Consider the following 26,451-nt stretch of genomic DNA (forward strand, 5'->3'; position numbering starts at 1 on the left):
GTGCCCAGCTAGTAGGTGGTGAGGTAGCTCTCCTGACCTCAGTTCCATCCACACGCATGTTAAGACATCCCTCAGCCTGTCTGTAAGAGGTGGAAGCAGGTAAACATAGAGGAGACGGGGATACACATAGTACAGTAGACCCCTGAACAAGGTGGGGGCTGGGCCCACTCCGATTTTCTGTCTCTTCCATCAACAAAAGGGTCTGTTTACTGCTGATGACCATGAGTTACAAGCAGGATGACTGCCAGGAGTCTGGCTCAGAAAACCCAACTGGTCCCACTGTGTTGGTGATAAAGTGGCAGCAGCATATTCTGTCTCTACGGGGACCAACTAGAGACAGTATCTAGCACACAGAGGACAGTGTGTTTTATGCTGGGAAAACCTATCCATGCGCCACTGGAGAGCACATAAAAACAAGAAAACACCAATTAGCTTCCGATGGACAGGTGTACTGGTTTCAAAAATTTTAAACCATAAATTAAAAGACTAAGAAGTCATAACAAGTTAATGTTATACCTGATTCTCGCCTAGATTCTGTACTAAAGGGGGAAAATGCTTAAAAAAAACATAATTGGGCCAACTGACAAAATTAGAATACAGATTGTATATCAGATAAAAGCACCAAATCTGAACCATTCAATTAACCGCAGTTGAAAAACTGCACTGTGATTATGTAAGAGAATATCCCTATTAGGAAACACACTACATAGGAGTAACAGCCCATGATGTAGGCAACTTACTTTCAAATAGTTCAGAAAAAAATGGTATGTATGCTCTGGCTGGTGTGGCACAGTTGACTGAAGCATTGTCCCATAAACTAAAAGGTATTCCCAGTCAGGGCACTCGCCTAGGTTGTGGGTTTGGTCCCCTATTGGGGCGTGTTCAGGAGGTAACCGATAGATGTTTCTCTCACATCAATATTTCTCTCTAGTGGGGAGGGATGGGAGGGAGGGCTGGATTGGGAGTAAAAAGGAGAAAACTGTATTTGAACAATGATTAAAATAAAATTTAAAAAATCCGTTAGGATTTTTTAATGATTTTAAAAATTTAACGATTCTGTTAGGAATCGATGGATATACCCTCGAATGAGGATTAAAAACAATCACCATATGTATGTATACATGTGTACATACGGTTGACTCAACAACAGGGATTTAAACTGTGCAGGTCCTCCTACACACAGATTTTCTTCAGTCAACCCACCATATCCCCAGGTTTCACATATGTAACTTCAACCAACCGAAGCTACAGAGGGCTGGCTGTGTTCATTGTCTTACACTGTTTTATACATAGGGCTTGGGCATCAGTGGGTTTTGGTATCTGCAGGGAACTGGTCCAGGACCCCAGTACCCTACCAGTACAATGGGACTCTTTAGAGATCAAAAGTTAAATGCACGTTTTCAGCTGCATAGGGGTCAGCACCAGTAACACCCACATTGTTCAAGGGTCAACGGTAAATACATAGAGAAAGCGCAAACAAAGCAAATGGGAAAATGTTAACAGGTAAGTTTGGCTAAAGGGTGTAAGACTGTTCTTTGTATTACTCATTCCTTGCAAGCCTTCCATCAACTTGAAATTATTTCCAAATAAAAAGTGTTTCAAAGTGTCATCTGTTGGATTGGTACCCTCCGCCACACTCCTCACTGTCTAAACCAGCTGGGCAAACGGAAAAGAGAAAGTGAAGGTAGGGTAGAACAAGATTACTTTTTCTTTCAGACTTCAGGCTTAACATCACACTTTGTTTCTGAAAAATTATATTAAATAGTCTAGACATTAAAAATTTTGCATCTGTTGGTTGGGCATCAACTACATACTACTAGGAACTAAAATACATATTAATTTACATACTTATTTATCACTATGCCAGTCTGAAGGCTTTAATTATACAGCAAAAAAAAAAAAAAAAAGCAAATGAGAAAAATAGTTCTTCTCCAAGAAACTGTCTGAAATAAATGAGTATTCTAGCTAAGAATAGGCCCTCTCTTCACAACCCCACCTAGCTCTATTTCCCAGGTACATGTCCCAAGGGGATGAAACATTTTTATCTGCATGCCTAGTCAGTTGACTGAAAAGATACTGGGTTAGGCAAAAAGTTTGTTTGTTTCGGCAAGATGGGGCTTTCAGAAGCGCTTAGCTGTCTTTAACTTCACTCAAAACAATTCTGTTAGATTGAATTGTGACAGCTGTTATATCAGTGTGCATTAAAAAAAAAACAGCAAAATTGGTGAATTTTTATGTAGCTATTTTAATACTGAAGATGAAAGAAAGTACATAACATTTTCAGCATATTATGCTTTATTATTTCAAGAAAGCTAAAAACACAACTGAAAGGCAAAAAAAGATTTGTGTAGTGTATGGAGAAGATGCTGTGACTAACAGAACATCAAACATGGTTTACAAAGTTTCATGCTGGAGATTTCTCACTGGACAATGTTCCACGGTCAGGTAGATAGGGAAAAAACACGCAGACTTTTTGGCCAACCCAATACTTAACTGAGCACATTAACGCAAGGTATGCAACCAAGAATTCCTAAAATAGGATCATAGAAACTTTAGAGCAAAATAAACAAACCCCGGATAACAGGAAGTCCAACCTCATCTTACAGATGAGGAAAATGAAGGTCAGAGAGAACATCTTGCCCAAAGTGGACCAGTCAACAAAAGTCACTGAGCAGGACCTCCAGTGCCCTTTCCCACAACAGCTCCTCTGCCTCTTAGAGCAGTTTGGAGGAGTTTTGCTTCAAAGGTTGTAAGGACAAAGATTACCTTGCAATGGAAAAAAATCAGGTAATCAATGAATGTGAAACTGATGGACCACTGTAAACACATGTTGGAAATCTAAAATCACAATTACCTACAGCTCATATGTAAATCATTTCATGTCAGCTGCTGTTACCAACTGCAACTTTAAGAGCAAAAGCCATACCACCTTCATCCTGAATTATTTCGACAGAACTGGAATTTTAAATAAATTAAAATAACATTAATTTTTGCAAGAATCTCCAGACTATATTACAGGCTGCTGGGACTGGGGGGAAAGGAAATAATCATTTCCTTCCTATCCAGCTGCCATAGTGTCCAGAAACCACGTGCAGATCAAAGTCTAATGTCCTCTTCATGATTGACAAAGCTGCAATGCCTCCTCCTTCCCACACTGAACTGACCTTACTGCCCCCCAGGCCTAGCAACAATAGGAAGACAGAACTCAGAGGAAAACGAGTTCTCCTGAGGGTAAGCAGGTGACAGAGTGGGAGCACAAAGGCAGACAGTGATCTGGTGCACCACCTCCTACCTGGCTGCTCCGGGCCAACAGTGTTTGCCAATGGTGTTAGGCTCCCCACACGGTACCCATCACAAATAAAACAGAGACAAATCACTCTCATGGGAAGGAAAAAAATGAGAGAAGGGAAGATAAAGCCCAGAAAAGTGTGTTCCAATACTGCTCCCACCTGCGACACAGACAGCAACCCCCTGAATGCCCACCAAGGCAGGAATGAGGGCCCAGAAAAAGGGCCCCCTTGGTACAAGCAATGAGAAACCAACAGGCTTCATGAGAATCAGTGCTGCCACTGAGAGGCACTTGGTCACAGCATGGCAGGCAGAGAAAAAAGCAGTTTAGAGCCAGTCCTGGCTCCGCTGAGGACAGCCTGTGACTCCAGGCAAAGCATGCAAGCCCACAGAGCATCCCTGGTATTACATGCAATAAGGTGTGTATACTGCGTGTTTACTACAAAGCACTACGCAAATGTCAACTATTCTGGTCATACTTTGCACACTATGAGTTTCTCATATCCAAACTACATGTTTGGATGTGCCTTTATAAAGGCAAAGTCCCCTAAGTTGTCACCATCACGTCCCTGTCAATACACCCAGCACCACCTTAATACTTTGTCATTTCGATCAGTCACATTATTGGAAGTCTCTCAGAGTGTCGGTACCAACTGCCAAGGGGTGCTTACATATCCCATACAACATAAACAATGACAACTGAGAGAGCAGCTGCCAGGGGACCTTTAATGGTGTTACACTATGCAAAATGTGCGCCGGTGCCACATAAGCAGAGATCTGGGTTAGTAGGAAGTGACTCTTCCTGGCTGAGGGGGTTCTAAATGCCCCTCCCACCACCATAGAGGACTACCAGCCACAAACAGAGGAAAACACCCCACACCCTGCAACAGGGCCTCTCCTGTGTTCTGTGTCTGCATAGCACGTTTTTTGTTTTTAATCCTCACCCGAGGACATTTTTTCATTGCTTTTATGGAGAGAGGAATGGGAGAGGAGGGAGAGAGACAAACAGACATTGATGTGAGAGAGAAACATCGATTGGTTGCCTTCTCATATATGCCCTGACCGGGGATCAAACCCACAACCTGGGTATGTGCCCTGACGAATGGAAGCCACACCTTTTGGTCTACAGGAGGATACTGCAATGAATTCAGCCACACCAGCCAAGGTGAGCACATTAAAAATCATAATTTTATTTTTGTAATGAATTTCTGTGATCTGAAAGATGGTATTTAATAAGTAAACATTATACACAGCTATTGTAAAAAGGTATCTTTGTTTCTAAGATAGGTGTCTCTAAAATATAAAGAAAAATTAAATCTTTTCTGTATGTCTGATACACTCAACAAACTAAAATACTCTCATAAAAAGAAAAGCTTTATAATTACACAGCACTTCTAGTCAATCCAGTTTTAAGTTTTACTTTCAATAATATGCCTGGTCATCAAAAATATGATCTTTTAAAAAGCTTTGACTTCTACAATACAGACACTATATTATATTACTGAAACTATACATGAGTCCCTTACTCCACCTCACTGGAGATTCACTGGGTTACAAAGGCAAAACGGCAGCAGTTTGTTTGTGGGAGAAGGTGCACAGGAGAAAAGAAATATTTGGGTACCTGGCTCCCATCTAATTACCCAGCCCAACCAGGAACCTTGGCCTTGCTCACAGACCTGCATAATGAAGGGGAGACTCCAGATGGAGATTTCCACTGGCCTCCAACCCCCATACAACAAGCTTGGGAGGGGAGCACATGTCACCCTTCCCGCTGTCCTCAACCGACACTGATCGACCACAGGGAAAAGGACTGGGAGAGCAATCAAACGCTGTTTTGATTCACTCCAAAACCCAGCTCTGCTCTTTTGGAATGGGCAGCAGCCCACAGCCAAGGACTAGAAATTCCACACATTCCACCTGCACCCTTCCACTGCACAGAGGGCTGGCTACTCCCTATCCATCTGCCCAGTGTAAGTGTGAAGGGTGTGAGCTCTAGAGTCAGCCCCACATCTGCATCTAATGTCTGACTTCACCATTTAGGATTTTCAAGATCTTGAGCAAATTATTCTAAACTCTGAGCCCCAAGGTTTTTCACTTGCAGAATAAACTTAAACAACACTTCTCCTCACCAGATAATTGTGAGAAGTACACATAATATATGTAAATACCGTGGTACCCTTAACGTAAGTGAGCAAAACCATTTTACTATATATTTCACTGGTGAGTCAACATGTTTAAAAAATAAAAAGAAACCAAATAAACAAAAAAAAAATCCCAAGAATAGGATTTTCATTTTTATTCACATCACCTACCAGCACTGCCAAGAATACAAAAACGATACGACACAATTAGATCCATGATTCCTATCCCCAAACCCTACGGGCCTACAGAGAACAGAAAACCCTGCGTGGTGATACCTCTGGCAGCTTTATGATCCAGGTTCTACCAGGTTTATTACCTGAAGAGAACTTTCTACCAAGCCTAGAAAGTTCTCTTCAGGTAACAAACGGTGGCTGAAAAACGGCCTATAAATTCTCTCAAGTATCTTTCAACTGCAAGGCCCTCACTACTACCCAGGGCCTTTGCCACCTGACCACTAGGATGATCAAATCACTGTCTGGCCATAGCCTAGCCCTTGAACTTCACTGTCCCTATATTCCCTCACCTGGTCTCCTCACCCATCCTGTGAAGTCAGACAGACCCAACTAGTCACTTTCCTTCTACGGAACTTTTCCTTGTCTTCACACAAATCATTTCCTCTATCTAGAATGCTCTTCTCTACCTGGAAGACTCCTTGAAGGTGTCACTACCTCTGTGAAGCTTACTGTTATCCCCCCTAGCAGGGCTGGTCACTCTTTCTGGGCTTCCTAACTGCAGTCAATTCACTGCATATAGTGAATTGAATTTACCTCTTTCACACTCAAACACTGTTGGCAAGTGCATAAGCTAGTGTTACCTCAATGGAAGGTGTATTAGCAATATCTATCAAAATTTTAAATGCAGCCCTGACTAGCATGGTTCAGTGGGTTGACTGTCATCTGGCAAACCGAGAGGTCTTCAGTTCGATTCCCAGTCAGGCCACATGGTTGGATTACAGGCAGGTCCCCAGTTGGGGGTGTGTGAGAGGGAATCAATTAAAATTTTAAATGCACAGACAGCCCTGGCCAGTGTGGCTTGTTGGTTGGAGCATCATCTCATAACTGAAAGGTCACTGATTCAATTCCTAGTCACGGCACATGCCTAGATTGTGGGTTCAATCCCTAGTCGGGGTGCATGCAGAAAGCAACTGATCGATGTTTCTCTTTCACATCTGTTTCTCTCTCCTACCCCCCTCTGTCAAATGAAAATAAAATAAACCTGAAAAATAAATAATGCACAGACAACTTCACCTAGCAAGTGCACTTTTAATGACTTTTTCCTTCAAAAGTTTATGTATAAAAGGATCTTCATGTCAACACAGTTTGTAAAACAAAAGAGTGGAAATCACCTAAATTTCCAGCAAAGTAAGACTGGTTAAAGAAGGTGCATCCAAACCACAGAACACTATGCGACTCTGAAAAACACTAATAATATACACACACAGACACACACACACAGAGAGGAAACTACATCCAATATAAATTAAATGTTCTTAAAAGGTACAAAAACAGTGTGGCAGTGTGCATAGTATGCTGCCTATTGATGCAGAGTGAGGAATATATATAAACTACATATACACACATATAGACATACTTTTTTTTTTCCAAATTGGTAATGGTAGTTGCCTCTAGGGAAGAGAATGAAGTTCTGGGGATAGGGGAAAAGAAAGAGGCTTATACTCTGTACACTCTCTTGTACCATTTAAATTTTGTACACTATTCATTTGCTTAAGAAAAAAACCATGAGAGAGAACTAGAGGAAAAAAACCTACCTGCTAAAGCACCAGTTTTCCTAGTAGCCTGGGAGTGTATATCAGGCAGACGCTACTTCCAATTCATCTCTATGGTCAGGGTCTAGTGCACAGTAGGCACTTAATAAATGTTTGCTGCAGGAATTACTTTAATTCTTTCCCTTATATTGTGAGGCTATAAACTAGTTATTCAATGGTGATAACTTAAAAAGTTAACATTAACTTAGCACTTAGTAACACCTGGCACTATCCTAAGTACTTGACATCATTAATCCTTTAATCCTTATAACAATCCCATTGCAGCAAGATGAGGAAACTGAGGCCCAGAGAGATTAAGTAACTTGTCATGGGTCACACACCTGGGAAAGTGGCAGAGCCAGGATTCAAACACTGACGCCAAGCCCCTGCTCTTAAATGTGAGGTTATACTATTTTTCACATACCTAGAAATGAATTGAAATCACTGAACCCTGAAGTACACTCCTTACTGAACACTTGCTACAAAAATCATCTGTCTTTTTACTCCTTAATCATAGAAACAGCTCAAATAAAGTAAGTTAGGCCACCATCTACGTGGGGACTGAGGAATCCCAGAGGAAGCTGTGATCCTGGCTTTCTGATCCGCATGCACCCTCATCCCACCCCAGCCCACCCCCAAGGGGATCAGGCTCTAGGAAAATGATCCACAGACTAATCAAAATAAGACACTGACCTGCTCACCTGTGAATTTACCATGGAAGCTATGTTTGGTTCAATAAATGCTTGGTATAATCCTGTATCTATACCAAGCATTCCATCTCAGTGGCTACCTAGTCTAACCGATGGGAATTTTGAAGAAAAAATTCTACCTGAAAAATGAAAACCACTTACTCAGAAACACAACAATTCCCCACCGCCCAGAACTGCCAGCGAAGACCACAAACACTAAGAAAGAGACGCCCCTGGACCCTTTCTTGTCCTTCTTCTGGTCCCCAATACCACTCTTAAGCAAAATTTCAGGCTTTTCCTCAGGTATTATGTATTAGACACTCTCACAAAACTTATTCATTAGTTTTTAGGCTGCTATTTGCTGTTGTTGCTATTCTTTTCATAACACAGGGAAGCATCTTACCTCAAAGTTCTCCAAATCACACTGCTATAAAGGTTAACTTCTAGGAATTCCCCGTGTGTTTCCAGCCTTGAAATGTGCTGTCCTTTAACTGGCATTCACTCCCCCAGTATCACGAGACTTTTCCTATCCTGGTCCCTGTTTTAGGTTCCAGCCTACTCCAAGGTCTGTAGCCCTCTATCCACTGACAACCATAAACTAGGAATGGGGCTTCTGAACCAACTAAATATGCTAAATTCGAAAGTGTTGCCACAGCTGGATTATTAATTTTCAAACTATAATACATAGATTTGATTCAAACTTAATATAATCTAATTCACCTTTTCTTTTTGCTTTAAAAGATACTGAGAGACTATGTATGCTTCCATTTATATGAAATATCCAGAATAAGCACATCCACAGAGACAGGAAGAAAGCAGATATGTGGTTGCCAGGGGTAGGAAGGGGGAAATGGGTTTTTTGGGTACAGGTTTACTCTGGAGTGATAAAAAGCTCTAGAACTAGATAGAGAATGGCAATGATTGTACATCACGGTGAATGTACTTGAATGTCACTGGTCTGTACATTTTAAAATGGTGAACTTTATGCTATGTGTATTATAAACTACAATTTTTTAAAAAATAACTAACATAAGACTGAAAATAAATGTTATGCCACCATTTCTAATACATTAAAGTATAAAGGACACTTTAATGGCAATAAAGTAAGCATAAGGGATCTATCTCCTATAAACAGACAAAAATAAAACCTACTTTGTTAACTTTTCCTACTAAAAAAAAAGATATTGAGCAACAATGTGAGCCATTTTGTAACCCATCACATTTGCAATGTTCTTCCTAAGACCACCCAGTGCTGATGAGGAGATTTATCTCCAGTTGGTGGGAAGAATAAACTGGCACAGAACCTTTCTGAAAAATATCTGAAGATGTACCTTAAAAGTGTTCATACTAAACCTAAAACTATTTTAATATAAAAGGTTCATTTTTTTTTAAATCTTCATACCTTTGGGTCCTTCTGGGAGTCTAGCCTAAGGCAATTTTCTGAACGACAGAAAAAGTTTTTTGCAAAAACATTAATCACATTATTTACAGTGGCAAAGAAAAATGGAACAATCTATGCCCAAGAATCCATGCAATGCAGTATTACACAGCCATTATAAATATGTATAAAATATTTAATGATTTGGAAAATCACTTATACCATAATGTTAAGTGGAAAAGGCAGAAGAAGAAAACTACATTTACAGTGTGATCAATCATATTTAAATAGTAAATAAAGACTAGAAGAAAACAACCAAAATGTTATTAAAGGTTGAATCAGATGGTGGTAATTATTGTCTTCTTATACTCACTCCACAGAGTCCAAAATATTTTATACATTAGGAAAATAATAACCAAGCAAAATCAAGAGGTGGCAGAGAAGACTTTCTGATAGCATCACTACCTACGCTTTAATGGTCAAACAGTACAAGAACAAAGCAGGTGCAGAAACTGAACTAAATTTCTGGCAGCAAACCCTGGGAAACTTGGCTACTGCAGTGGTTTGTTGTTTTTGTTGTAAATGTTTGTGTTTGCCTATTGTTTTTAAATAAATTCCTATGGGAGAAGAGTATACAAAAGCTCCCTGTACTATCTGTGCTGTACTTCTGACATTCTAAAATTATCTCAAAATAAAACATTTAAATTAAATAAATAAGTAAATCCTTGCTAGGTCACTTAATTTATCTTTCACTAAAAACAGAATGTAGATAAACAGTTTCCTAGGCAGTAATAAAGGACCTGGGTCCTTTCCTCACAGATTACATCAGAGTCTTTCCTGGAATAGTCACCTTCACAGAAACCACCTCTGCTGCCCAGCAGAGGCCTTGGTCTTCAACATTTCAAAGCTATCACCTCCAGGAAATGACCTAAACACTACGAGCTTCTGAGCTTCTCACTTTTCCGTGTATTATCCATCTGCCACAAACGGCCCTTCTATTTCCTCACCTCGGCCCCAAACTCTCTTTTAGTAACTTCCAATTTCTCTTTCAAGCCCCAAGTCAGTTGTCACCTCCTTTGGAAAGCCGTCCCTGATGCAGCCCTCTCATCCCCAACCTGGCCAGGCTTTTCTTTTCCTAAGTGCAGTTGGACCTCTACAAGTTTTATTTCTGTACTTACTCCCCCAGCATTATACTCATTTGCTGACACACATCTTCTCACACAGGGTTAGAAACTTTCAAAAGTTATAAACGTTTGTAACTTCTATTCACTCTTTTCCAGGCTTACATTCAATAGCTATAAGCCAGAAGAACGCCCAATTATTTTGCAACTCTGTTCCAAGTAAACCCCAAATGCACACACAATGCTCCCTTCTAACTCCTGGTGCAATCACGCCAGGAGTTAAGTGTGTTTTCCACTTTCTCCAAATAATGAGCAATGTTTGCAATGGCACAGCACTCACCCAATATTAGGAATTGCTTTCCTACACCTCAAGTAAGTACATCCGAGACACTAAATGTTAACATTCTTCTAATTTATCCATAACTTCTATCTACTAAGAGCTTTAACTGCCACATATCTTTTCATGAGCATCACCACTTGGTTGAATTTTTGGGGAGATTATCTTCCACAAAGTAATGAAGATTTTTAAAACTCCCAAGTCATAGCTTGAAGAGGAAAGAACCTCCAGGCTGCACTGAGCTCAGAGGTCAGCTGGGCCTACGCGTTAGCCAGCTAAGTGACTTGCTCCAGACATCTGAAGGGACTGCAAGTCACACCTCTTAAAAACAGCAAATGATTTATTGAAGGCTCTGACATTTACTGACAATCAAAAACACAAGTGTTCAGTACCAAGGGTCTACAGAATATGCCAGTCACAGTTCTCTTTCATTTTTGATCTATTCACTACTGAGGTATAAAGGGGGCTTCTTTTTCTCAAGAGTTCTCTTATATTTCAAGATCTTTTCAAAAGCCTTCAAGTTTTTTTCTTTTTTTAAGAAGTCTCCAGCCCTGACTGGTGTCAGTCAACTGTTTGGACGTCATCCCTCAAAGCAAAAGGTCACCAGTTTGATTCCTAGTCAGGGCACATGCCTAGGTTTTGAGTTCAGTCCCTGGTCAGGGAGCGTACAAGAGGCAACCAACTGATGTTTCTCTCCCTTTCTCCCTCCCTTCTTGTCTAAAAAAAATAAATAAATATTTTAAAATATTCACGTGTTTTTAAAAAAAATCTTCTTTATATCTATACCAGTATGTGATTTCTCAGTACAGTATGCTTCTCAGTAAAGTATGCCTTTCCACTGAGCTCAAGAGGCATGGACCAGACACTTCCACAGTAAAATGAGATGAAGGCCCCATCGTGTTCCTCAAAGATAACACAATGTGCCTGGATCTTTAATTAACTATGAAGAGAAGGAATGGAAGAGGGAAGAAGGGAAAAAATATGTTTTTATTTAATTTTTTAATCCTTACCTAAGGATGTTTACTGATTTTAGAGAGGAAGACAGAGAGGGAGAAACATGGATTGGTTGCCTAGAAACACCCATCAGTTGCCTTCCATACTCACCCCAACCAAGGATCAAACCCTCAACGTAGGTATATGCACCTACCAGGAATCAAACCCATAACATCTTAGCATATGGGACAATGTTCCAACTAACTAAGCCACCCAGCCAGGGCTATGTGTTGATTTTTAAACAATAAGTGTTTAAGGTACAACGCAAAATTTTCAAGAAATCTCAGGTTTACAGATAGCTGCTCTGACCTACAGACTCAGGACAGTTGCCTTCCTTTAACCAGGTGTAGTAAGCTCTGTCTGTCACTGGGAGAATTTCAGTGGAAAATTAGAGAAATCCTATGCATGACCGGTAAACTCGATGAAGCTACTTCATACATCCTTTAACATTCTAAATTCATACTCTAGTGCATAAACCCAACTAACAGACCCAGCAACAAATGATTACCAGAAAAATTATTTCACCAAAGTGAGCCCCATAACTTTCTGACAATGTAATTGCTTTGCTATGGTTAAACCTGTTCTTATATTATGTTATGACTAATAAATATGAAGGCAAATGGGGAGGAACATACTTCTTAACCACAAGGATCATCACACAGAAGGTGATTAAATGTATGATGATTTAGAAAACTATCAGATTATTTAGTTCTGTCACCGAGACTATCATTTTATTCAAGCAGACACTGTTAGTACACACGAAATGTTAGTGTTCTTATTCCAACTAAAATCAGCAGCATAAGATTCATCAAATAAATGTGCAAGCTATTCCAAACCTCCCTGAATTGACATTCTAACATTATTTAAACAAATTACATTTAAAAAAATGTTGTATGACCCAACAGAAAAATGTACAAAGATCAGGAGATCAGGAATGGTCACCTAGTCTACAGCCATACCACCCTGAACACGTCCAATCTTGTCCAATCTTGGAAGCCTGAATGGGAGGAACGGTCAGCTGATGTAGGAAAAAATACATGTGGCAATAACTCATATTTCACTTCACTCATAACTAAAGGACCATACATGTAATTCCTGAAGTGCCATTTCACCTCTCACATTAAAAAATTTTAGTGATGTTTGCCAGAAGGTAGGTTAACAGCAACTATCCCATTAGTGACAGTATAAACTGATAAGATACTTTTGTAGAAATGGCACTACCTATCAGAATTTTTATTTTATTTTTTTAGATTTTATTTATCTATTTTTAGAGAGGAGGAAGGGAGAGAGAAACAGGAGAGAAACATCAATGGGTTGCCTTTCACACACCCCCAACTGGGAACCAGACCTGCAACCCAGGCATGTGCCCTGGCCAAGAACCCAACCAACAACCCCTTGGTTCACAGGCCGGCACCCAATCCACTAAGCCACACCAGCCAGGGTGACCTAAAAGAATTTTGAAATGCATGTACCATTTACCCCAAAATTCCACTTTTAGTACTTTATCAATAACTACAATCTCATAAAGTGAACATATACATATTCAATGTGTTTGTTGTATAATTAATGGTATTAGCAGCAAACACTGGAAATCTGAAATAAACAACATTAAGAAACTAGGTAAATAGCCCTGGCTGGCGTAGCTCAGTTGATTGAGCACGGGCTGTGAACCAAAGGGTCACAGGTTCGATTCCCAGTCATGGCACTTGCCTGGGTTGTAGGCCAGGTCCCCAGTGGGGGCCACATGAGAGGCAGCCACACATTGATCTGTCTCTCTCTCCCTCTCCCTTCCCCTCTCTAAAAAATAAATAAACCTTAAAGAAAAAAGAAAGAAAGAAAGGCACTAGATAAATACATTAAGGCAGAGGCATATCATGTTCCGGGACAAAATGATAAAAGAATGACATATACTAAGAGATATCTTAACTAAGTGACTGAACTTTAGCAAAATAGATTTCTTTTAGCAACCATACAAAAAAGCCAAGTTATCTCTCAGGTAAAGGGAGATCATTATATAAATTAGACTAATCAAGTTCTTCCACACAACATCATTCAAAGACAGAAAACAGTAAGAAACAGCTACAAACTTCTTAGGAAGACTGTATACCATGAGTATTACAGGCAGCCTGGTTCTCATGTATGAATAAGGACAACAGACAGACATTTTGAAACATGAAATTATTCAAGGAATACAGCAACCATGAACTCTTTTGGAAAAAAAAATGATCAGCTAATGAACGTTAAATGCATTAAAAGGGTCAACAGAACACTCAACCTCAGATGGAGGAACAATATCTACAAGCTCTGAGGGAAAGAGTGCAACCCAAGAATTTGACACCTAGCCAGGATGTCCTTCAAGTGTAAGGCAGGCAGGTAGACTTTCTTAATTCACCAAATAAGGCACCCTTTTTAGAAATGGACAATAAAATCTAACCAACAGGGAGAGGAATCAAAAAATTCAGATATGAAAAGACTACACAGTTCCAGTGGACCCTGACCAGTGTGGCTCAGTTGGTTGAGCATCATCCTGCAAAGCTAAAGGTTACCAGTTCAATTCCCAGTAAGGGTACACAGGACCTGTACTCATTGTGCAACTTCCTGTGTCTATATATCTCAAAAAGTAGGGGTTTTTTTTAAATGCAAGTGATAGTAAATTTATCTTTTTTCTAAACTAGCATGACCCCCCAAAAAATCTTCACAAATTTTTAATAAAATTACTTAGATTAGGTATCCATTGCCCTTATCTGTGAATAAATAGAAAGATAAGAACAGATAGAGACTATTTAGATAATGCTAACCATAGTCTAAGGTAGCAGGATTTGGGATGATTTCTCTTTTGCCATGTTCTTTGTATCTTTTGATACAGGTTGATTTTTTTAATGAGCACAAGTCATTTTTATTAAACTTATCCAGTTGTTACTCTAAAACAAGAAAATCTTCCCAGGTCTGATTATTAGCTAATTTAGAAAAAAAAATTTTCTCAGCCTCATTTAGCTCATAAAATACCTTTATACCATTCCAGGGAATCTGAGACCAGAGCTCCTTGTCATTATAACCTTCATATAAAACCGCAGCAGGCTGCTCTATTGTAAATGAACTACTGCATATGCTAAGCCCAATGGGCTGAACCAAAGTGCAGAAAGAAATCAAACATCTGGTTATCAGTTTTAGAAAGTGAAGGTGAAGTGAGAGTGGGGCATCCCAGAGAAGATAACTATTACAAGTGGAGATATTGGACGAGTACCTGATAAAAGGCCAGGAGTGAGGTAAAAAGGTGAAGTCATAACACTGGGTATTATTTTGATGAAAATGCCACCTCATGGAGTTATCTGTGTATCTCCCTTGAGCTCCTCCACTAGACTATACCCTGGTCTAAGGCAAGTACTACATCATAATTGGCCTTGTATCCCTAGCACTGTAACCTGCCTGTGGTAGCTGCTTCAAGAGTTTACGGGAGGGATGAATTTTTAGTAGGGGCAAATGAGGAAGAAAAAGCCCAGGACTACACTGTAAGGAATACACAAAATCAGGGTGAGGAGAAAGGAGGCGTCACCACTTCAGAAGAAATCAAAACTAAGATGGTGTCAACTAATGCTACTCAAGAAGTGGTCTGCACACTATTCCTGGTCCATGGCAAAGGAAATGTATTAATTGAAAGCATTTAGAAACTTCTGTATCAATTTGGCATTGTCACAACATCCAACTTTATGTCTCTCAAATTCAGTAACAGCCCTGACTGGTATGGCTCAGTTAGTTGGACATCATCCAACAAAGCAAAAGGTCACTGGTTCAATTACCAATCAGGACACGTGTCAGGGTTGCCAATTCAGTCCTTGGTTGGGTGCACTCAGGAGGCAACTGATTGATGTCTCTCTCCCCGTCTTTCGCCCTCCCTTCCCCTTTCTCTAAAAATAAATAATAAAAGTTTTTTTAAAAATCCACTAACACTGGGATTGTACTTTGAAGAATGTTTTTCATTTCATTTTGTTAGTAATTCATTTTTATCTATCTTCCACAAAGTTCTGGCCCATGGCAGACTGAAAATTTTAAATCAATAAAAGACTAGTTCTTTATGATGAAAATAAGAAATTAAGAAAACTTGCTTTCTGTTGATAACCTGCAAGGTGGTCCAACTACCACTATGCCCACAATAGTCATATTTTTTCTACTCTATCACATTAGAGACTTTAGAGGATATGCAGAAATTATGTTTTCTCTTTTGCTATCAACAAACTTTGACCATCTTGCCCTTTTAATTATGAAGTAAATTTTGTAAGTTTTAAGGTTAGATGATTTGATATACTGTTTTTCCTGAAATAACATTTCAAGTATGCTACCTTTCAAGTAAAAATGCCTATGTAAATGTGCACAAGCTTAAGAAGAAACCTAGTAACAGAAGAAAACATAGGCCGTGGAGTAAGAATTCTGGGTCTGACCTCACCTCCATCAACTTATGTAATTTTGGACAGGATACTAACATTATCCTCCCTGAGCCTTGGTGTCCTCATCTTTCTTAGCTATAAAATGGGGACAGATAATAGCTACCTTGCAGAATCACCGTAAGATACTGAGATACTGTATGCGGTATACCAGGGCCCCCAGACAAGTGCCAGCACAGAGTGAAATGATGAAACACACACGGACCTTTTTTCTCCCTCTAAACCCCAGCTTTCTTCCCTTCCCATTAGCCTTTCACCTCCCTCACGCCTGTGTGCCTTGTGGGTTTCCTCAGTCAGTATCCACAACTCCCTCACATCCCTCAGCCCCCACTCCTAATTGTTACCCAGCACTTTTTCCAGAAGCAATTAGCTTTTGGAGCATCCCAGTAAGCACACTGTCTACATACACAGCCATTTGTTCTAACAACTCCCTGTGCTCACATGCTCCCCACTCCCACCTACCCAGAGGAAAAATACCTGAGCTTGCTGGCTGCTATAGGTTTTGGAAAAACAGGGTGTTTAACTATATTCATACTCTACTTCAATCTTACCTCTCTCTTTAAATACCGCTACTATCATTTACTAACCTCAAGGGTCCACCTTGACCCTCTTGGATTTATTTTCACACCTGTCTCCCAATTACCTAAATATCTCTTGAATGCTTACTGGGCACTGGAGATGCAAAGAGGCATTAAGACTCATCCTGATGGGGACTCTTAAAGAGAGAGAACTAATCCCACTCCCAGGCTTGCAGTGGGAATGAGGGGAAGGGAGAGAGGGAAAGAATGGAAGCCTTTCACATTTTTGCTCTCCAAACTTCTGAATTGTTTGACACATAATAAAAACAAACTAAAATAATAAAATTGAATAAAAAGACCTAGCCATAATTGAAGATGATAAATGTAAAAGTAATGAGGCTGAAAAGCCTCAAACGGGTTGTATTTATGGTGACCTGGAAATGGTGGGTGAGGTCTCACCTGCAAAAATGAAGAAAAGAACATTCAAGCTGAGGGAACAGAACTGACCAAAGCAGAGAAGTATGAAAGCATCATCAGTGTTCTAGGAATGAAAAGTGGTTTGTTGTGGCTATAGAACAGGATACAATTTGGGAAGTCTAGAAGATATTCCAAATAAATCACTTTAAGCACTTAGTAAGTCACTTCCCCCTTACTGAAAAGACTAAAAGTAAGTGAAATTGTGAAAATCCAGGACTCATGTGCTTCCCACTATATAGAAACTTGGTCTCTGATGACAACAGTGAGGACTCTCTGTTCTAAATGATTTGGGGGTCAAGTGCATGATCACATCTGAGTTCCATGAGGCAGCTCTGGCAGGAATACAAAAGATAGGCTTGGAGAAAAAGAACCTGGAAGCTGTCAAGACAACACAGTGAAAGCAAGAGACAATGACAGCCTGACTGAAGTGGAGGGAATTGAAGGAAAGGTCAGGGTAAACACACTAAAAAGTTAGCAGCTGCATCAACAGGTCTACAGGGTGAGGACTAAAAGTCGGGGGGGGGGGGGGGGGGGGGGGACTAAAAGTGAAGGGGAAGTTAAAAATGACTCAGGTTTATCATTTGAGTGTTGGGTGAACAACATCATTAAGAAAACTAGAATGTAGGGGAGAAGGTGCTACCTGAGAGGAAGATGATGGGTTTGGTTTAGATGTTTGATTAAAATGTCTACAGGACACTCAGGTGGATATCCAAGGCTTGAGAGAAAGGCTGAGCTCTCATTAGTACCTAGGTCAGAGCCAAAGCCATGAGAAAGAAAATCAAGGGAGACTGAACCATGAGAATAACATCATGGAAGCCAAGGAAAAAAAAGTGTTTCAGGAAAAAAAAAAAAAAAAAAAAGGAAATCAGTGGCTGTTAAAGGTCAAAAGGAAAAGTCAGATGACAGAAGGACTGAAAAGAGACTATTCACATTGGATTCAGCACAAAGAGGTCGTAAGTGATCTTGAAACATAGTAGGTCTGCAATGGTACTAGATCGAACCTTGGCAGGGAAAGGGAACAGGTTTGAAAAAGCAGAGGCTACATGTTCAGGAATTCCCTCCCTCTTCACGGTAGGCTGTGCTGTCCCATGTTCCTTGACTTGGACTAGACATGTCCACAATCCAACTACCTAAGATCGCAGCGCTCCTTCTCATGACCAAGGCCAGTTACCTTCACCCACAGCAGCATCTGCCCACCTATCTACAGACAGAGCCAAATCCCTTATTGTATCAGCACATGGTCCATCTCTATTTATTAGTAAAAACTTTGAGTAGCCAAATTTAAGGTCTGATTTTGCCTCCATTACAGGGACTACTCACAGGTGACATTCCAAGACAAGAAGTGTTTGAAACCAAAGCAATTTTTTAAGAAAACTGAAAAATGTAAGCAAGGATTCAACTCTGCTCAAAATTTTCATAGTAAGCATTTAATACTAATTAACAACTCTGCAGAGTAGCAGGAACCTCTATGATTATAATACATCACTTAAGAACTCATGAGTATTCAACCTAAAGGGATGATTTAATCAAATGTAGCTGCAGTATAGCTATGCTAGTAATTTTGTACTGCAATTACAAATCTTTTTAAAATAACTCTAAATATGCATGTCAAAATGCCTCCTCCTAGAGGAACACTTAGTTTAAAGGAAATCCCATACTCCCTCGCCCCAATCATTACCATCTCAAAACCAAAGAAAATAAAGTTGGATGACATTCCTAATCACCCTTCCACGTGAGGTGGCACACGTACTGTGAAGAGCCCAGGCTCTGGAGTCAGATCGCCTTGGGCCCACATGTTCGTTAGGTGCCCCGAGAGCAGGTCTGCTCCTTCCCCTCTGGTAGGAATGGCAATAATGTAACCTAGCCAGGTGGGTGTGGTTAACCGATACTGAATGACTTTTAGAAAATGAATACATGAAAAATAACTAACTTAGCCTGACTGGTGTAGCTCAGTGGACCGAGTGCAGGCTGCTAACCACAGGGTCACTGATTCGATTCTCAGTCAGGGCATATGCCTGGGTTGCGGGCCAGGTCTCCAGTAAAGGATGAGCAGGAGGCAACCACACATTGATGTTTCTCTCCCTTTCTCCTTCTCTTCCCCTCTTTCTAAAAATGAATAAATAAAATCTTAAAAAATAATAAAAAATAACTTAGAGCAGATACTATATAAATATACCATTTTCACCTTAATTAGAGCTGAAGTTTACAAAAGCTCAAACATATGACAATACTCTTAAAAGTAAAAATGTTGTCAGTAGGAAATGGAGAGGAAAAAGTTCCTGGAATAAATCAAGAGCTATGACCCCAGGGAAAAGACCCTCCTCCTATAGTACACAAACCAGGCAACGGCTTCCTTGCATTTTGGGGACAAGGCCTGCTTTACCTACACCCTTGACCCTGGTACGCCTCAGATGAACTCCTGGTGTCAGTGATGCAGAAAGGAAGTAATCAAAGAGTCCTGTTCACCTCACGTCCACTGGGCCACTCCCTCCTGTGCTTAATAAATATGTGACTCAAAACTTACTTTAGGAAAAAATGCACATGGTAATCATGAATTATGAGTTCAGACCAGACTATAAACTACTTTACCAATTAATTACTTACAGGTGGTCATTTCACAATGCTCTCCTGATTGTCAATTAAAACGAAACCTGAATACAAGATTGCTCTGCTAGCTTAGTCAATAACCAATCCTGCTCCCAAAGCTCCCTGAGGGGAGGAATGTGTCTTCCTTGGTCTGTCTTGGTTCATCTGACATTCCCTAGGGCCTGGCATACAGTGGCTATTTAAAATTCCTTGAAAGATTTGTATACCCACGTCCTCAGTGGTATTACCTACAATAGCAAAATGGTGGAAGAAATCAACAAGATGAACATATAAACAAAATGTGGTATATATCCACACAATGGAGTATTACTGAGACTTAAAAAGGGAGGAAATTCTGACACACGCTACAACATGGATGAACCTCAAGGACATCGTGCTAAGTGAAATAAGCCTGTCACAAAAAGACAAACAGTGTATAACTCCCCTTATATGAGGTACCTAGAGTAGTCAAATTTACAGAGACAGAAAGCAGAATAGTGGTCACCAGGGGCCGAGGAAAGGGAAATGGAAGTTAGTATTTAATGAGTATAGTTTCAATTTTGCAAGATGAGAAAAGTTCTGGGGGTGAATACACAACAATGTGAATGTACTTAAAATGGTTAAAATGGTAAATTTCATATTATGTTTTTAGTTTACAAACTCACTGAATGAATAAATAAATATTCTTCCCTAGCTGGTGTAGCTCAGTGGATTGAGCACCAGCCTGTGAACAGAAAAGTTCGATTCCCAGGCAGGGCACGTGCCTGGGCTATGGGCCAGGTCCCCCCAGTGCGGGCGCATGAGAGGCAACCTACTGATGTATCTCTCACATGTTTCTCTCCGTCTCTTTCTCACTCCTTTCCCCTCTCTCTAAAAGTAAATAAACAGAATCTTCTCAAAAAATACTCAGCACTACTTTCATCACTGACTACATGTTCTCGTACCTTTGGATTATTCACTAGAGAATTCCAATCTCCACATTTTGTAGATGAAGAAAGTGGGACAGACGGCTTAACTGATCTACCACTGTACTACATGTGGTATCTACTATACAGTGCTGCCCGGCATTAATGGTGTATTGTATCTGACTGGCTGTAGGCCCCATGAAGATAAGAGTCTTATCTTCATGCCTTAGGTCTCCTCTTTGCTAGAACCTGAACACACCACCCACAGCCTCCCTGAATGCTCTGAAAATCCCTGTGGCCTGAACATCTGTATCTCAGAGGATGTCACTGTATCCCTTTTTCAACCAAACCACTAGCTTGGCAGGGGTCAACAAGGCAGCATTGAGAACACTGTTGCCACTGGAGGTGCTCAAACACAGGCTGGGCCATCACCCACTCCCCATGGCTTACTTCATGCCAAGAGTTGGGACACAGAAAGGTTCAGATTTCATCTTTGAGGAAGCTGAGTCTTTGGCAGTAGACAGATGAGGATCAGGAACAATTAAACAACAAAAGATAAACACTTAACAAATCTCAGGGAGTAGTGAAAGTGGCTATGGGTCTGGAAAATGTAGAAAGTATCTTCAGCAGAGGCAACCTCTGAGCTGGATCTGGAAAGATGAAGAGTTTTCCAGGCACCACCAATGAAAAAGCTGGAACATGTAGCAGAAAGAACAGCAGACTGGGTTTCAAAAGAAAGCATCTTCCTGACTTTGCTTTGCTATTATCTACGTAAGTGACCTCTGCAAATCACAAATCCCGTTTCCCCACATACAAACCTACAACAAGACCCCAGCAAGTTGTGTGTGTTGCATCTAACCGGAAGCTCTGAAGGCAGACCACCTGGGTCCAAACCGTGCCACTGGTACTTAACAGTGACCTTGAGCTGATTCTGTGCCTCGGTCTCCCCACTTCAAAAGGCTGGTGTCCTAATTAGACAACACATGTCAATCACTTAGCACAAGGCCGGCCCACAGTAAGCCCTCAAAAAATGACTGTAGCTGTCATGAGCTACACTGTGAGAGAAGCAAACATCAGTGCAAGCATTGTGCCTGCTGAGCTTCCAGTTCCCTCCCAGTCCAAGAGACATCCATGGGGGGATGGGAGCACAGAGCCGGGGCTGCAAACCCTGCACGCCAGTGTCACTGCCCAGATCCGCACGCGCCTCTCCCCTCCCCAGGGAGAAGCGATGGCTCAGCAGTACCGGGGTCCCGGTCGCACCCCTCAGGCTGGGCACCCAGAGAGAGAAAGGGCTAGGACCCCACTTACCATGCTGGCCGGGGGAAGAGGCGGCTCAGGTGAGCTGGGCTTCAGATTCGTCCCGCTCTCACAGTTCAGGTCATGATCCCGCAGACTCGGGAAGTCCCCCGCCCATGCAAAGAGAACCGCTTCCCACCCGGGCCCCCGCGGAGACCCTCTAAAAAGAGTGCAGCCCCCCGGCCCGCCTCATCGGGGACTCCCAGAACAATTCATCAAGACCCACCCTCTCCTCTCCAAGTTAACTAAAAAAGCAGGAAATGGGGATCGGAGGCTGGCAAGGAGGGCAGCAGCTCGGGGGCCCCCGCCCGGGCCCGACCCCCGAGGGGAGGTTCCGGGCCCAGGCAGGGGCTCCCCGGCCTCCGCGTTCAGAAGCAGCGGCGGGCCCGGCCTAGAGGCTGAAGGGACGGAGGCTGAAAGGGCCTCGGCAGCACAGTCGGAGGGGCCGGTCTAGAGAGAGGCTGGCTTAGAGGAGAGGCCCGGGGGCCCGCGCTGTCCTCGCCGCCTCAGCCCCTACCGCAGCCACCGCCGACCTCGGAAGCATCCCTGCACAAGTCCACTCCTGTGCCGCCCGCTAGTGCAGTGCTGCCGCCCCCGACTAACAGCCCGAACGCGCCGGAAGTGGCGAGAGGCCGGCGTGGCCCTACGGCGCGGCCGCTGGGCTGCGGCGCTGGAACCGGACCAATCCGGAATCAGGCGGAGGGCAGGGGGAGGGGAACGCAGGGCGGGGCCGTACCTGACGGTTCCCTCTGGTCACGCCCTCAGCCCCGCCCCGCGCCTGACGCCAGTCCTCGCGAGCCGGCGGCCATGTCGTTAAAGAGCTGCTTCCTCTTTCGCTTCATGCGCTCATTCATTCCTCAGATCTTTGGGGAGCAGATCTTTTGCATGCCAAGCACCAGCCTAGAAGTCAGCAACACGCAGCCTCTGTCCTCGTACAGCTTACATCCAGTCAGCCCACGTACACGTTAGCCCTGCTATGGCCCAGGAGCTTCTGTAGGTGCGAGGGCTAGTGCAATAAGCGAGGCTGCTGTAGACCCTGCCCTCAGGAGGCGGATTAGCAACAAGTGAAGAGCAAATGAATGATTTGATTGTAAGAACGAGGAACGCTGTGAGGAAAGTGAACGCAACAGACGCAGTGGGCTGAGAGAAAATGGAAGGGAAGAGTAGGAAATTTAAACTGAGACCTGAAGAATAAAGTCAGTAGTGGGAATCGTGACCCAAGCATAAAGAACAGCAGAGATCCTGGGTTCTGGAATAGCAAAGAAGGTGTTGGTTCCTGTTCTGTTCTCCAACCCACGTTACTTGTAAAAGTGTCGATTTTAAGAAATAGAAGCAGGAAACAATCCGTAGCAGCAGAGATGCTGCTAGATGTGCCTACTGCATAGCCTGGAACAAATCTGTATAACTCAATGCCTTTCAAACTCCAGTGTGAATCAGAGTCATCTGGCAGGCCTGTTAAAACATTGCCGTCCTGACCTGGTGGAGCTCATTCAGTTGGGCATCGTCCTGCAAAGCAAAAGGTCATAGTTCAATTATGGTCAGGGCTGAGATACAACCCATCATTAATGCTTCCCTCCCATATTGATGTTCCCCTCCATTTCTTCTTCCTTTCCCCTCTCTCTACGAAGAAATAAATAAAATTGTTTTTAAAATGCTTTTGAAAAAACAAATTGCCATCTGAGTCCCACTCCCAGAATCTCTAATTCAGTAGGTCTGGGATAGAGCCTAATAATTTACAGTCCTAACAAGTTCCCAGGTGATACTCATGGTGCAAGTCCAAGGCCCACGCTTGGAGAACCACTGATATAACTCATGACCCCAGAAAGCTTTCACTTACTCTTTCATCAAATAGTTATTGTTGCCCACTAAGTAACAACAACTATTCCAAGGATTCAGTGCTGAGCAAAGCAGACACACTTGTGCCCTTATGGAACAGACAGAGAAATGGTTTTAAAAGTATTATACAATAAGTAATCAGTTATAATTGTGATAACAGGATGAAAGAAAAATACAAACCACCATGAGAGTTAATAGGGATCTAAGCTAATCTCCAGGGTTGGAGTGGGGAGGTGATCAGGAAGTGACATTTTTCTAAGCTATAACCTGAAAGAAATGTTATAATTTGCTAGTCAAAGAGAGGAGGCATAGAATATTCTAGACAGTAGAAACTGCATGTACAAGAGAAGCCATCTCAAAAGGTAAGCAGATAAATCAGGACTGAGGCCAAGTAACTTGCCCTTTCTTGGCTCAGTTCAGTGGGATAAGCAAAGGCTTCCAGAAGCGACGACTGGGATTGGAGTCCCAGCTCTTAGCACAAGCTGAAGTCTGTTGTGCACGTTACTGTAGTCTTGGTTTCCTCACCGTGTAATTGGATGAAATAACAGAAACTCAGCTCAGACTGAGAGGTATGCCTTTGGCTCATGTGACTCCCATAGGTCAGCTTCAAGCTGGACATGATGAGAGCCCTGGATCCATTCCTCTAGGATCTTCTTCGCTCTGCTGTCCTCCTTGTCCTCAAGATGGCTGCCAAGAACAACCAAGGTCACAAACTTCCTCATTCTTTTTTGTTTTTAATCCTCACCCGAGAATACGTTTGTTGATTTTAGAGAGAGAGGAAGGGGGAAAGGTAAAGAGACATCAATGTGAGAAACATCATATTGGTCACCTCCTATACCCACCAAGTCAGGGCATCAAACTCATAACCTAGGTATGTATACAGGGTGACCTCCGACAAAGTTAGCCACCAGGCTAGGGCACAGAGAAAGTGCTTTTCCTCACATCCTTTCTCATAGCAATAAGCTTTATCCTGCTGGTTCTAATTAACCCAGTGCCCATTCCTGAACTAGCTACTGTGGAGGAGGATGGAATTGCTATGATTGGCTTAAAAAAAGTCTTCCCTGGAGTCAGTTCAATTCCCCAAAGTAAAGTGGATTTAGTGGAGCCACAACATGCCACCACCCTTCCGTCGCCAGGCTGGAGTGAAGATTAAGTCTGATGTATACAAAACACGTGGCACATTGAGTCATACAACAAATCACTGCTATTATTAATTTTGCTTCAGGGATTTTGTCCAAGTCAACTGAATAACATTTTGTTATTAATATTAATCTTGAAACTAACTATTCCAAAAAAGATTTAAGGTGGCTATTACTTTTTGTTGGCGCCACAGGGATGGCCCCCATCCATCTCCTCCTGCCCATTCCTGCTGCTACTGCCTGGTCTCATTCATTTAGTTATTTGTACAAAAAAGTTTCAGTGAGTTACTATCAATTTTGGGCCATGACTTTTCAAAAACGAAGAGTTCCAGCCCTAGCTGGCATGGCTCAGCCCCAGAGTGGGGGCCTGTGAGAGGCAACTGATTGATATTTCTCTCCCTCTCTCTCCTTTTTCTTCCTCTTGCCCCTCTCTCTAAAAATAAATAATTAAAGTCTTTAAAAAAAAACTAAGAGTTCCAAATGAATAAGATTCAGGCAAATTGTGCACTGCCTCATAACAGCCGCCCAAACATGTAAGTGGTGCTATAATATAGGTCTGTGATTCCCAGTCAGGGTACATCCCTGGGTTGCAGGCCATGACCCCCAGCAACCACACATTGATGTTTCTCTCTCTCTCTCTCTCTCTCCCCCCCTCCCATCCCTCTCTGAAAATAAATAAATAAATAAATAAATAAATAAAATATATAGGTCTGTATCCCTGGCCAGGTGGCTCAGTTGGTTAGAGAGTGGTCCTGTACACATACCTAGGTTTTGGGTTCAATCCCCAGTCAGAGCACCTGTGGGAGGCAACTGATTGATGTTTCTCTCTCACATCAGTGTTTTTCTCTCTCTTTCTTGCATTCTCTCTCTCCCTTCCCTCCCTTCCTTTCTTTCTAAAATTGATAAAACGTATCCTTGAGTGTGGTTTAAAAAATACAGAAGTGTATACAAACCTAAGCGCACAGGGGGGTGGAGGGAGCAACTAACTACGGCAGGGAAAGCAGTTGCAAGGCTGAACAAAGACGGTGGTAACATTTCAGGTGGATCTTGCTGGAAGAATAGAAGTTCACCTGACTGCTGCCACCCCTACTCCTCTTCCCACTCCAAGCTGCCTTCTTCCACTGTGGCAGGACCATTTCCACTGCACGTGACACAGTTGGGACTCTATCATAAGGGAAAAAGGGACTATATTGCCTCAGATAAGAAAATCATCCAAAGGATTCCGTGGATTTAAGATACTGCTGAGATCAAGTGATATCCTGGAACTCACTTTCTCTCCATTTCTTGGTTCTGCTTCCTTGACTGGGGGGTCCTTTATCCACATGGTGGCCCCTAGCATGTCCAGGCTTCAGCTTCTCCCAGTCAAAACTTGGTAGAGAAGGGAGTGCCTGTCCTACAACTATTCCAGGAAAATAATCCCATTGGCTTTGATTGGATCACTCCTGAACCAATCACTGCAACCAAGGGAAATAGAATGCTCTGGTTGGCTGGACCTTGGTCACATGCTCCACCCCCAGCTCCAGTTAGATCTTGAAGTGTCCA

The 26,451-nt window shown here is 42.1% G+C and overlaps 1 protein-coding gene across 5 annotated transcripts in view; it reads right to left on the reverse strand.

Moving 5' to 3' along the window:
• XPO6 (exportin 6) overlaps nt 1–22,593 on the reverse strand; it is a 117,049-nt gene extending 94,456 nt beyond the window's left edge. For 2 of the 5 annotated variants that reach the window (XM_036021189.1, XM_036021188.1), the window contains exon 1: nt 21,947–22,592. In XM_036021189.1, the coding sequence (XP_035877082.1) occupies nt 21,947–21,949 (3 nt within the window). In that variant the 5' untranslated portion in view covers nt 21,950–22,592. Of the gene's footprint in view, nt 1–21,946 lie in introns of all 5 variants that reach the window. The other 3 variants (XM_036021191.1, XM_036021190.1, XM_028506913.2) reach the window with 3 other exon arrangements.
• Nucleotides 22,594–26,451: the final 3,858 nt, after the last annotated feature.

Source organism: Phyllostomus discolor, chromosome 3 (genome assembly GCF_004126475.2).
Source record: "Phyllostomus discolor isolate MPI-MPIP mPhyDis1 chromosome 3, mPhyDis1.pri.v3, whole genome shotgun sequence".
Lineage (NCBI taxonomy): Eukaryota > Metazoa > Chordata > Mammalia > Chiroptera > Phyllostomidae > Phyllostomus > Phyllostomus discolor.